The sequence below is a fragment of the Arachis ipaensis genome, chromosome B4, assembly GCF_059453495.1.
Source record: "Arachis ipaensis isolate K30076 ecotype BB chromosome B4, ASM5945349v1, whole genome shotgun sequence".
NCBI classification, from domain to species: Eukaryota; Viridiplantae; Streptophyta; class Magnoliopsida; order Fabales; family Fabaceae; genus Arachis; species Arachis ipaensis.
The window spans coordinates 676,823-690,578 of record NC_142439.1 but is presented as its reverse complement, the minus strand read 5'-3'; the positions used below and the strand labels follow the sequence as shown (position 1 = coordinate 690,578).

At 39.2% G+C, this 13,756-nt stretch overlaps 1 protein-coding gene across 3 annotated transcripts; it reads left to right on the top strand.

The window, feature by feature from the left end:
- Nucleotides 1-386: 386 nt before the first annotated feature.
- Nucleotides 387-2,920, top strand: LOC107638374 (ylmG homolog protein 1-1, chloroplastic). 3 transcript variants are annotated; one of them, XM_088485899.1, is made up of 2 exons: nucleotides 387-1,218; nucleotides 2,730-2,920. In XM_088485899.1, the coding sequence occupies exon 1, from the start codon at nucleotides 528-530 to the stop codon at nucleotides 1,146-1,148; it is 621 nt and encodes a 206-aa protein (XP_088342025.1). In that variant the 5' UTR covers nucleotides 387-527; the 3' UTR covers nucleotides 1,149-1,218; nucleotides 2,730-2,920. The 3 variants fall into 3 exon arrangements, with proteins under 3 accessions (XP_088342025.1, XP_088342026.1, XP_088342024.1); XM_088485900.1 differs by lacking the exon at nucleotides 2,730-2,920 and adding an exon at nucleotides 1,680-1,894; XM_088485898.1 differs by lacking the exon at nucleotides 2,730-2,920 and adding an exon at nucleotides 1,464-1,675.
- Nucleotides 2,921-13,756: the final 10,836 nt, after the last annotated feature.

Here is a 13,756-nt window from a genome sequence, read left to right as displayed (position 1 = left end):
TTTTGAAACCGAAAAATCCATATCTCATGTATAAATTCTGGTATTTAAATTAAAGATTTTGCTAGCGATTGGCTTTTAAGTAGTTAAGAGTGGAATGTTTTGCATAGAAAATTAAGCAATCCATCAAATGTATCAACCTTTAAAAGTTTTTCTACTTGTGGATTTTTAAAAAGTAGTAAAATTCTTCAGAATATTGATAAGACCTATGGGTTTAATTGGAAGAGAGGAAACTGTAACATTGAGTAATATTGAACAAATGAAAATTATGTGGTATTTTCTTTTGATATTTATCTATTTAGTTCTTTCTAATAATTTTATCTAATTTATATCTTTTAATGTCTTTTTCTAAATAAAAATTATTGTCACCCAAAAATGTTAGATGGCTATGAGAAGTTGATAGCTGACCTTAATAAAACTCGAAGTAGCGCGGCGGCTGCAAGAGATAAAAAAAAGTTTAGTAATTGGAGGAAGAGGAAGAAGGTAGCGTTTGGGTTTTTGGTGGCAATCCCCTAATCCCTAATTCGCAGATGGCGATGGCGATGACGATGACGATGGCGTTCTCCCCAGCAACAATGGCTTCCAAGACTCACATGGTCTGCCTCACGCACCCACCCCTGCGTCAATACCGACACAGATACACACAACCCTCACTCTCTCTCACTCCTCTCCGCCGCAACTTCAATCCCCAAATTGTCGCCGCCACATCCACGCAAAGCGACCTTCTGGAAGGTTCCACCCGCACCCTCACCACAGTCTTCGGGATGGCCCTACTCGCCCTCAGAACCTTCTGCCATCAGCTTCTTCCGATGTCCATGTCCATGTCTTCGGTAGGGCCTCTGTTCTTCGCGTCGCTGCGGGACAGACCTAGCGGGTCCCTGAACACGCCGCTGACAGTGGTGGCGGCGGGGCTGGGGAAGTGGCTGGACATATACAGCGGAGTTCTGATGGTTAGGGTTCTACTGAGTTGGTTCCCGAACATCCCGTGGGAAAAGCAGCCACTGTCCGCCATCAGAGACCTGTGCGACCCGTACCTGAACCTGTTCCGCAACATCATTCCCCCTGTTTTCGACACCCTCGACGTCAGCCCCCTCCTCGCCTTCGCCGTCTTGGGCACCCTCGGCTCCATTCTCAACACCGCCGTCGCTTAGATGATTCTGTTGATGGTGCAAGTATGTGTATGGAAGTCCCACTCGCTTGCTACATAGATACAGGGTTCAGGTATTTTGTTCTGTTATGCCATTTGCTACTGTTGTAGACAGTTGGTTTACTTAAACTTGATTTTGAAGTCAAGTGATTATGTTTGCCAGTTCCCACATTCTTCTTGGTTTATTTCTCCTTTTGCAATACTTAGGAAATGAGCTTCATGCTTCTATATTTAGTATGGAACTGCCTCTCAGATCACCAAGAACAAAAGAAATGGAAAAAAGAAAATTAGCTAACACATATTTGCTATTTGATCACAGAGACAAAGACTATGTGTCAAGTCAATCCATTTATGTGCTCGTGCAAAGCTTCACTTGGATAAAACTTGTTAATAACATGATATAAGGCTAATGACCCAATCCATAACAATTTTACAATTTATTAATACTCCAATACTTAATGTACTTTTGACATATAATATATTTCCTTGATCTATAAAGTATTGAATAAAACGAAGAACATGATTGTTAATGCAGGGCAAGCATAACAAAGTGAAAATCCTGAGCAATTTTAGCTATGAGCATATGTGAAGGGTTGGTTTGTTATAGCTATGCTATAGCACTTGTTGCCTCTATTTTCATCCTTAAAAACTGAATGTGTTAGAATTAGTTTAGAAATTAAGCAATTACCTTTGTCACAATTGCTTTGACCATGTGAATGGTAATAAAAAAGAACGGATGCGATTGGACAACTATATAAAATGTTTCACACTGTTAATACATCAAAATGAAACTCTTATTTAATACCAGTCCATTAATTTTATTTCATAGTAGGAGGGAAAAGTAAGCAAAAGATCATCAACCACAATATCCTTACTATTATTAATAAAGAATAACCATGTTTGTTCTACTATATGTTAATGTTGAAGTTTGATATCTATATGCAACAATCTAAGTTTCAATTTTCAAATGGGTGAAGTTGGGTAGTTGTCTTGTTAATTAGGTCACCATGTTTTATTATCAGATTGTATATTTTGGGTTAGCTAGAGTTATTGCAATCTTAATGGAGGTATCCTTTAATAGTAGTCCAGCTCAATCTTGCTTATGATATATCAAGCAGGATGGATATATATATATATATATATATATATAATGGATTCTAGTTATTATGCGTTTTTCTTATTCAAACCCAGAACAAACTCCGCAAGATCTCTCGCAATGATTCAAATTCAATTATGGTGTTACATCCCCAACTAATCTGATAATGTCCTCTAGCTAACTCCATAACAACAGCTTCTAGTTAATCTTATCTAACTAACTATCTAGTATAATATCATTTTTTATTTTTTGGCTGATTAGTGATTACCTTGAGATATATATAATCAGGTTGCATGTAAACTGTAACTAGACAAATATATTTTCCTCCGCATTCCCACAACTAGACAAATATATCTTCCTCCTTTCTTGTATAATTGAGAATTGAGATATAACAAATTTTTCCATTCGAAAATTAATTTGTGTATCATTAGTTCTAGTTTTGGTCTATTTAAACAATTCACTGCCTCTCCTCTCCTCCAACATAAGCAGGGAGACAAATTGAACAATTAGGAGACAACTGAAGTGTAACGCGCTGATGCGGGATAGGACAACACAATAAAATAATTACGGATTTTTTTTTACATAAATAAATGTTCAGGTATTGGGCCGAACCCATTTACATTACATGCATTTTTTTTAGTACAAAAATACATTTTTAATTTTATGAGCAAATTTTATAATTCCAACGCCTATAGTTATTTGCATAAATAAATAAATAAATAAAGACAATACATATATAAATCCAGTTTGTGACAATATATGAGATAAAATTATTAATTCATTTTCAGTTTTGATAAAAATAAAAAACAAAAAAACTTTCGAGAAAGGATATAGACAGCGTGCCTCACACTTTCATTATTTATAGTTTTATACCATGTCCATATGCAGATATGCAGCGGACTATATGTTAGTAATTATTGGTTGTTTTCTTCAAATTGGTAAATAGATTAAAATAAAATAAGCAATAATGTTTGTAGAGAAAATGATAAATAGGTCTTTGATTATTTAATTCACAGATATTTAAATTCTCAAAAATTTAAAAATAAATTTAAGTTTCTAATTTTTTCAAAATCTAGACTTATCAATCCCTCATGTTCAAACTTAATTGATACGGATATACACGTGAAAAAGTTTTTAAAATTGGACAAATTAGACTTAAGGATCGATATGTTCAAATTTTAAAAGCATCATAAACTTAAATGTATCAAGTCTTCAAGAATTTAAATGTCTGCTTATCAAAAAGTCAAGATTGATTTATTCATTTTTCATGTTTTTATTGGCAAGTGGGACATAAATGAAATTGAAGCACACAATACAGTGTGTGTTTGGATTACAGTTTGTAAACGGGAGTTTGTATAAAATTGATTTTGCAAACTTGATTTTGGTCAAAAGTAGGTTTGTGTTAAAGTGATTTATGTTTGGTAATTTTTGTATCAAAATGGATTATAGTAAAATAAATGTTGTTTGGCTTATACCATTCAAAATCACTTTTAAATAAAAAATTACTAAAATAGACATCAACTTAGATTTTTTTTATATTATCCTATTATTTTAATTTAGATATTTAAATAGATTTTATTAGTTTATTTTATAATAAAATTAATATTTACTTACTAAAATAAAAATAACATATAAAAATAGACAAAATATTTTTTTAAATAAAAATAAAAATTATATATTTTAGATTTATATATATATATATATATATATATATATATATATATAAGAATATTTAATCAAATATGTTACATTTTTTAAGTATTAAATGTTACTTTAGTATTTTTTTACATCGTACTCTTATTCTAGTACTCTCAATAATTTTATTCTTAATATTAATTTGAAATCCAACATTTATGATTTTATTATTATATATGATTAATTTTTTATTTAATATATCTTTTTTAATGGAATCATAATCTATATTATAAAAAATTACACTAAAATATAGTATAGGAGAATTACAATTATAAAAGATAGTACTGAAAATAATAAAAAAAAATTAAATATTTACTTTACAGTGATTGAAACAAATCTAAAAGTTCTTAATGATCTTTTTATATAATATATTTTTAGTATTTTTAGTACTCTTTTTTTAGTATGTTATAATTTTTTACTATTATTATTATTTACAGTTAATTTTTTTATTTAATTTACTTTACTTAATAGAATTAATAAATCATATTATAAAAAGATAATAACAAACATAATACACAAAAATCACGATTATAAAAGTGTATAATGTCAAACAAATAGTTAAAAAAAATAAAAAAAATAAATAATAGAAAATTAGAGCTCATATAAATAGAAATAACAAGAATTTTATAAATAATACAATAACATATACAAAGGATAAAGTTGGTAAAAAGTAAATAAAATGTTACTATCTATGGCTAAAAGCCCGTTAAGAAAACGCATAAGCTAAAAATAGTTGCTTCTTGTAAACGCTGGTTTTGGCAGCAGAATCACTTCTGCGTTCATAAGAAAAAAATTTGCCAAACCAAAAGTTGAAACTTTCAAGAAATTTAAACGTGCTTCTTCCCTTCCAACAGTTTCCCAAACACACCCACAATAGTATGACTACTCCGACAGTAAAAACAACTACACATACAGCAATTATATGTCTTTAGAGATACGCAAACTTTTTTTTTTTGAAACAAAGGAAGATCAACACATTAAAGTGGAGCAAATAAAAGAAAAAAGAAGACACATAACTAGCTACCAACAAATAAACCAACCCCTACTATCCCCAGTACTCTCATCCTCCCCCAGGATCACCACCACTCCATTCCGTGTAGCTCATCAACGTCCTTGTGTGTATGACCTCCAGGCTTGCTCTTGCATTCTTGAAGATTCGTGCATTCCGTTCCAACCAGATGTTCCAAATCACTGCAAAGAACACTGACATCCACATCTTCTTCCCCTGTTGTCTATTATGCATTCCATGCCAACTCTCAAACATTTCTTTAACAGTTCTGGGAATCACCCACTCCCTTCCTAGTAACCTCAGCCACTTGCACCACACCTGCCATGTTACCTCACACCTAAGGAATAAATGCTCAACAGATTCTAATTCCTTGGTACACAGTACACACATACTATCCCCCAGAATGTTGACTCCTAGTTTAGTCAGCCGCTCCTTGGTGTTAACTCTACCCACTAGCACAAACCACCCAAAGAGCTCAATTCTCGGAGGAACGAAACCTTTCCAAATGGAACTCGTGAAGCTATAACTCGTTATCTCAGCTGATAATGTCTCCGCTTGTATAGCCTGGATCACAGAACTAGTAGAGAAAATACCTTTATTTTCAAACTTCCACACCACATTGTCCTCCCTACCTGATGACAACCTCACTGGCCTTAACCTCTCATGCAGTTGATTGACAAGCTCCAGCTCCCATTGGAACAGTGCCCTCCTCCATTGAAAATTCCAAATCCAATCAAGCCCATCCCAAAAACCACACTCCCCGATGACAAGTCCTTGCTGACTGGAAATAGAGTAGAGTCTCGGATGACTTCCTTTCAGAGTACCACCTTGAACCCAGTTATCTTCCCAAAATCGAGTCTGCATACCATTGCCTACTTCCATTGCCAGTCCACTTACCACTTTATCACGAATCCGCGGTTCTTTTATATTCAGCTGACATATGTCCTTCCAAGGGCCACCCTTTACTGGTAAAGGCTGAGTTGCTAACATGACATCCGGGTTCAACTTATTACACGAACACACAATCTTCTTCCACAGCGGGCAATCCTCCTTTGAAAACCTCCACCACCACTTAAACAGAAGCGCTGTGTTTCTCAGCACTGCATCACCAACCCCCAATCCCCCAACCTTTTTTGGAGCCTGAACTATCTCCCACTTTACCATAGGTATACCATAGTTCCCGTTCTCCCTGCACCACATAAAGTTCCGTTGTAAAGCAATCAGCTTGTCCGCTACCGCCTTCGGCATCTTGTATAGACTAAGGTAGTAGATGGGGAGACTATTCAGCACCGATTTGATAAGGACCAGCTTACCTGATTTATTCAAAACCTTGGCTTTCCACAAACTCAGCTTCTGTTCCACCTTATCAATGATTGGTTTCCAAGTCTTCACCAAGCGCGGATTCGCACCTAGAGAAACTCCCAAGTATCTAACCGGTAGAGAAGCTTGTTGGCATCCCAGCAGTCCACATGCCTGATCAATCCATCCTTGCTTACAGTTCACCGATATCAGATTCGATTTATCAAAGTTAATGCTCAGCCCAGACATCAACTCAAAGCACCGTAACAGTCTCTTATAGTTTACAATTGTTTCAGTCTCCGGCGGGCAGAATAAAATAGTGTCATCTGCAAATTGTAGGTGTGACAGTTCAATAAGATCTCCCCCTACCAGCAGTGGAGCAATGCGGCCATTCCTCACAGCCTCCCCCAACATCCTATGCAACACATCTACAACTAATACGAATAGCAATGGAGAAAGTGGGTCCCCTTGTCTTAGTCCCCTCTCCATCTTGAATGGCTTGGAAGGTGCCCCGTTTACCAAGACTGCCATGGTGGCCGTAGTAACACACTCCTTCACCCAGCTCCTCCATTTTTGGCCGAAGCCCATTTTCTGTAGCACAATGTCAACAAAATCCCATCTCACTCTGTCATAGGCCTTCTGAAAATCCAGTTTGATAATGACTGCTGACTTTTTCCGAGTCTTCAGCCAATGAACCGTCTCGCAGGCTATGAGTGCACTATCATGAATTTTTCTTCCCTTTACAAATGCAGTCTGAGTCTCTCCAACCAGTCCCGACATCACAGATCGCATCCTGTGCACCAACACTTTCGAAATCACTTTGTACACACACCCCACCATACTAATCGGCCTAAAATCCTTCACCTCCTTTGCACCTTCAAACTTTGGAGCTAGTGTCACCCACGTTACATTGACATCCTTTGGCAATTTCGCACTTTGAAAGAACCCCATTACCGCAGCAGTGAATTCCGGCCCAATGTCATCCCAGCATTTCTTTATGAAGTTCATGTTAAACCCATCACTCCCTGGGGCCTTGGAAGATTCGCAGTCCCACACAGCCTCCTTAATTTCCTCATCCGTCGGCATCACTTCTAAAGCTTCAGCCTCATCCCTATGGATACACTTTACTAACCCATCTCTGATTCCAATCCTCGGAACATATTCCTGTCGATATAAATCCTTGTAGAACCCTCTAATCGCACCTTTTATTCTCGCCTGATTCCGCACAAGTCTTCCATGTAACATCAGAGCATCAATCCTGTTATTCCGTCTTCTGGCCGAAGCAATGTTATGAAAGTATCTGGTATTCCTATCCATGTTTGCAGCATGCTTAGACCGAGACATCTGTTTCCAGTGCATTTCCTTTCTAATATACCATTTTGAACAAAAGCTCACAAGCGCCTTCCTTCTAGCCTCCGTTGTACCATCATAAACTCCATCACTGACTGAATTGTCCAGCTTGGTGAGCTCCTCCTCAAACCTCATGAGTCTCTTATCCATGTCCCGGAAGTTATCCTTGTGCCATTGCCGCAGTTGTATTGCTAGAGCCCTCAGCTTGCACGGGAACTGCGTTTCTCCGAGGCTTCGCCACTCATCCTTCACCATTCTCAGAAATCCCTCATGCGTAAACCAGGCGTCTAAACTTCTGAATGGTCTAGGGGGCCCCGTTACTCTTGTTAGTTCCATGATCACTGGGCAGTGATCAGACAATCCCCTTGGGCCACCCTTAATCCTAATATCCGGAAACACCTCAGTCCATTCAACATTAACCATCACCCTATCAATCCGACTACAGGAACGCCCCCTAAACCATGTATACTTCCTATCAGTAAGAGGCAAATCTATCAACTGCATGTCTCGCACCCATTCCTTAAATTCCTCCGATGACGCCATCAAGCTAGTAGCTCCTTTACGATCCTCTACTTGTAAAATTTCATTAAAGTCTCCGAGAAAACAGAAAGGAATCTGACACAACCCCGCCACATAGCTCAGTTCCTCCCACACCCTCCTCTTTGCCTCCCTCCCATGCGCCCCGTACACCAAACAGAAAGCACATCGGAAGTTGGTCTTTGTTAAAACGCCTTCAACACACAGCCACCTCTCACCTTTATACCTTTGATCTACTTGAAACACTCCTTCATCCCAAATTAATAGCAGACCCCCCGCCATTCCTGCAGATTCCACAAAATCCCAACCAGCAGTACTAGATCCCCAAAGCCTTGCGACCTCATATTTAGTAATCACTTCTTTTTTTGTTTCAAGCAATCCCAACATGTTCAAATTATATTTATTTTTCAAAGATTTCAGCATGCTTAATTTACCGTCCCCCCTCCACCCCCCTAATATTCCAACAGCTCACAATCATTTAAATAAAGATTTGCTCACCTTATTTTTATTTTTTGGTCGACTCCTTCTCGCCTTTTCCTTTTGCTTCGCCAGTTTTCTCTTAGCTGCTATTTCTTCATTTTGTGCTTGCAAAATCGCCATAATATCTTCTTCCTCATCGCATAAAACCGCTCCTGATTCCACAGCCAATGCCCAGGTTGCTTGATTCTCCTGGCGCTGCTCTTCCTGTGTCCCCTCGCCTTCTAAATGGCTAACTGTGCCCAGCCTAGCCCCTGCTCCTGCCCCCCGGGCATTGCCACAGGCAGCCACCTCCGGGACGTCCCTCACTGCGTTTCCCTGTGCTCCCGAGGTACCATCCTTCCCCATTAGGCAGCTCAATCCCGCTTGGGATCCCTCATCGTGCAAGCCGGCCTCACTTATCCCATCCTGCGCCCCTTGCTCCTGCCGGTGGACTGCCGCCCTGATTCCCGTCCCCTCCTGCGCAACCCTTCCCCCATCAAGCTCAACTCCCACCCCATCGATCGGTCCTCCGCCCCCCACCATCTCCTCTAGTTCCGGGTTCTTATCCACCGACGGATCCCCGAGTTTAAGCGGCAACCCTCTCGCCTCAGGATCCTTCTCCGCTGGTGAGCACCCCAGCCCTCGCAAACCTTCCATCGGCGCCGCTTCAAACAGCTCCCGTGGATCCCTCCGGATCCTCAGGCCGCCCGACCCGTCGTGGCCTCCAATGGAAAGAAAACCATACGCAGTTTCAGTTAGGAGGCCATCCTGGCCCAGCCCAACAACAGGCTCCTTCTCAATACTCATGTCCCTTACGGTCAGCCTCCCCCCTCCATTCTTAGTTGGTGTTGGGCCAATTGAATGCGAGCCCATACTGTTACAATACTTCAACCGTGTCCCAGCTTCCCCTCCCCATACTTGCGTGACTGTATTCTCCGACTCCCCCTCATGAACTATCTCACATCCCTTCAAACCCGCTACTTCACCGTCCTTGGTACTAGCTGAATCCGGTACAACCGTATCCTTTTTGAATTTCAAAAAGGCAACGTCCACATCATTCAATAACACATCAGAGATTACTATTCTGTCCTCACCGTGCTCAGCCTCCGTAGGCCTACCAGTAACCAGTTCCGCCGCCGGGTCCCAACTACCCTCCCCCTTCTTCATGGCCGTGCCAGCGGTGCCAGAAACTTCATTCTTCGCATAGACACTTCTGCTTCTCCCCATGCTGACCGCACCGCCCTCCTGTGGTTCTACCTCCTTCACAAAGATCTCAAACACCGTCTTCCCAACAACAATTTGCATCCATTCTCGGATTACATCGAATACCCCCGTCTCAACTTGAATCCTCCCTGCTTCAAACGATGCTCCTTCCCCCGTCATTACATCACACTGGACCACGTTGCCCCACTGCCCTCCTATTCTCTTGAACGTTTCCGGCGCCCATGCATGTAAAGGAATTCCGTAGCACTCCAGCCACGCTCGTCGAGTAATACACCGTTCCGATTCCTCCCAACACGAGATCCTATGGAATACTTGCAACAAATTATCCATCTTGAATGTAAACACTCCCTCCGCATGCTGCACAGTATCAAATATTACCAGCACTTTGCACGGCCCGATCTCCCTAACATCCACAATGTTGGGCAGATTTTTAGACACCACCGTCTTCACTGATCTGAGGTCCACTGGGTGTAACGTGTGCCCCACTAAACTCCTCGCCAACCATTCCATATTTGCTTCGACTACCGGCACATCAATTCTTTTCACAGGTCCATTCCCCTCTGTGGCATTCTTATGGTCTCGCACTGGCTGTTCCTTCATAGCTTTGGCCGCAGCCACCCCATTCCCCTGATAAGAATCCACTGCTTCACCGCCATTGGGACTTGTTATTTCCTTCCGCACTGTGCCACCCATCTAAAACTGTCTTCGATACTTAGCTTCCCCGACGGTAATTACCTTCCCCCGGAGATACGCAAACTTGCCTCTACTCATTCATTCATATACAAATTACACATACTACATATCTCATCCCTCTTATTTTCTTTCTTATGCCCATCAATAATTACATCAACCACTTACATACCCTGCTTCTCTTGTTGCATTGCAAGCAACTAGTATATTATTCTCTTGTTTATTTATTTGTTTATTTACATGGCTTGACCTGAGACTGAGATAAGCCAATACAAGTAGATTGTATTTGTACATATGTATTATATTCACCAAAATTGACTATTTGCTCCCACGTGTAATGTCGTCCAGATCATATATACTTACATTACAGTTGGTATTGAATGAAGGAAGTGGCAATAATATTATTCTTCTATATTTTAATATCACTAGAAGAATTGCTTCACTTCTCACTTCTCACTATACTCAAAAAAAGTCCCATGTGTGAGAGGTGTTTCTCTCCGCAATCTCTCTCTTCTGGGTTTCGCCCCATTTAATTTACATTGTTTTCAAATAATTATCAATATTAGTGTTTTTGTAATAAAGTTCCTAATAAAATCTCCAAAAAATGGTTATTGTTTTTCTTTTTTCATATTTTTAATATTTACCCAATACAAAATTTCTTAAAACTAACATAAAAATTCTGAGAAAATAACACAACTTTTTTTAAAAATGAATCAATAAAACGTTTCTTGGAAGATAACATAAAAACGATTAAGAAAAAACAGGACTTTAAAGTTTTAAAGAATTTAAGATTTAAGAAGTTTATAATTTAAGATTTAGGGTGGTCGATGATAGCAAGCGTGATAGGTGATGGTGGTGGATGAAATTATAATGGTGGGGAGAAGGAAAAGATGTGGAAAAAAATAAAAAATAATTTAAAAAATAGTTATTAATGAATGATTTTTTTTTTATATTTTATTGGATTTCTTAGTAGGTAGCCTAATATTTATTAGCTAAATTATTGACCGAATGGTATTAGTTTTCTAACATTGATGTTTTGTAATATTTTCTGTGAGGATTTATAAACTAAAGAGGCTTACATCTCTCTTTTTTTGTTTAAATTGTTTTAATAAAAAAAAATTACTCACCCTCAATCTTTAGTTTAATATAGAAAATATAAAACTTCTGTATTAAATCTAAATCCAATATATTTTAGTTAAGTAACGTTTGATATCTTTTATGCAAAAGAAAAATCCTTATTTTCTAGCTGTATAAAAAGAAAAAAAAAAACATATAAATATACATCATAAACGTGGATTTTTTTTATTTAAATTAAAAAAATAATATTTACCGATTTAAATAAACGTATAAGTATTTACCAAATTACATTTGGAGTCATATCTCGGATACAGTGGGAGAAACCGAAAAACACGCGTATCTTAGATGCAGTAACCTTGATTTGTGATACGGGACGCGCTAGTCATATTTCGGGTGCACCCGAGATATGAACAAAAGAGCATTTCGAATACATTGCATCTGAGATATGCTCATATTTTGACATGGGACACTGCATCTGAGATATAGTCAAAATCTGATGTCATAAATATATTGTATGCTTTTTTGATGAAAATATTGTAATGTTATAGATGAAAAATGGTCCCATAACAATCGAAGGTAACTAGTTATATAGAAATTATGTTTCATTACACATTAAACACATTTAATAACAATCAGTACATCAAAGTGACAAAATTGGAACAAAAAGACCTAAACCCTAAACTACATGTGTCGTCATGGATCCGAGTGGGGCGCATTGGGACACCCACGTCTGGTGTGGCCCTCTCCGTGGCAGAACCTACATCTTTTCTCCGCACGCTCAATGGCATCTATCTCATTCCGAATCCGAGTGGATACCGGCCTACCCGATGCCTTCCTCCTCATGGCTGGGTCGGGCTTCAGACGTGCACCGTAGAGGCCACATCTTTTCATCTGGTATCGGCAGAAACTCCTTCTCGTATACCTTGAATACAAAGGTCATCGTATACACAGGATCCACAAATGACCCCACTCAATACTCGCAGCTGCACATGCCGCCAGGGCGTGTCGACATGGGTAATGCAATGATTGAAACAAGCCACAATCACATGTACGCTTGGAAAGAACCCGATATGATGTCTGTGACCAACCATCTACTGGCTCCATCTCTTCCACGCTAAAAATGGATGCCCTACGATAACAATGGGTGACTCGCAACATCGACAAACTCTCTCTGTTCTTATCTATAGCTGCCAACAGCCGCTGCGAGTGGATCTGTCCACCCTATAACTGAGCATGTGCTTCGTGTCCTCTACGCACGAACTCATCCTCTGACACTGTATCACTCGACGACTCAGACCCGGCAACATAGGTGGAATCACCCTCACTGTCGGAATCATCGGCACTATCATGAGGCTGTGCATAGTGGATTGGTGTCGCCTCGAGTGGCACGACTTCAGGACTCGGAGGAGACAGCCCATCCCCAGCAACTACATCTCGGACCACAGCATACAACTCCATCACATGCTGGGGCATCAGTCGTGCATGTACGTCGAACATGACCCTCACATGCTGATCCCCACCTATCTAGAATAACCGGTTCGTAAATCCGCCGTTCGGAAGCGTATATAGAAATTTATATGCAATCCTCCCAACGTCCTTTGTTCCTACTCCTCCCATATTACGCAACATGATCGTCTTTAGGGCATCCAGGGTATCAACCTGGTAAGTGCGCAGCATCACAGTATTGTCAGACTCAAATATCACTCCATTACCGTGTCTGACTATCCCATTCGGATAAACCACCACAAAAAAATATTGATTGTTCTCCATCAGAGCAAAATTGAAAAAAGACAAAGAAAAGAATGGTTTGTGAATTGTGTGAGGAGAGATATTGGGATGGTTTTTATAAATAGACTTATTGTACAACATATCTTGGGTGCTCAGACCCTAATTATAATCTTGACTATATCTCGGATGCAGTGTCCCTGTTTTGCTTCCTTACACGTATCTTGGACGTAGTGCCCCATGTCAGAATATAAGCATATCTCGGGACCAGCGAGTCCTGTTACACATAACGGGGTCATTGCATCCGAGATACATTTGATTTTCGGTTTTCTCCATTGCATCCAAGATATGACTCTAAATATATTTTAGTAAATAGTAAATACTTATACATTTATTTAAATCGATAAATATTATATTTTTTTAATTTAAATAAAAAAACCCATAAACGTAC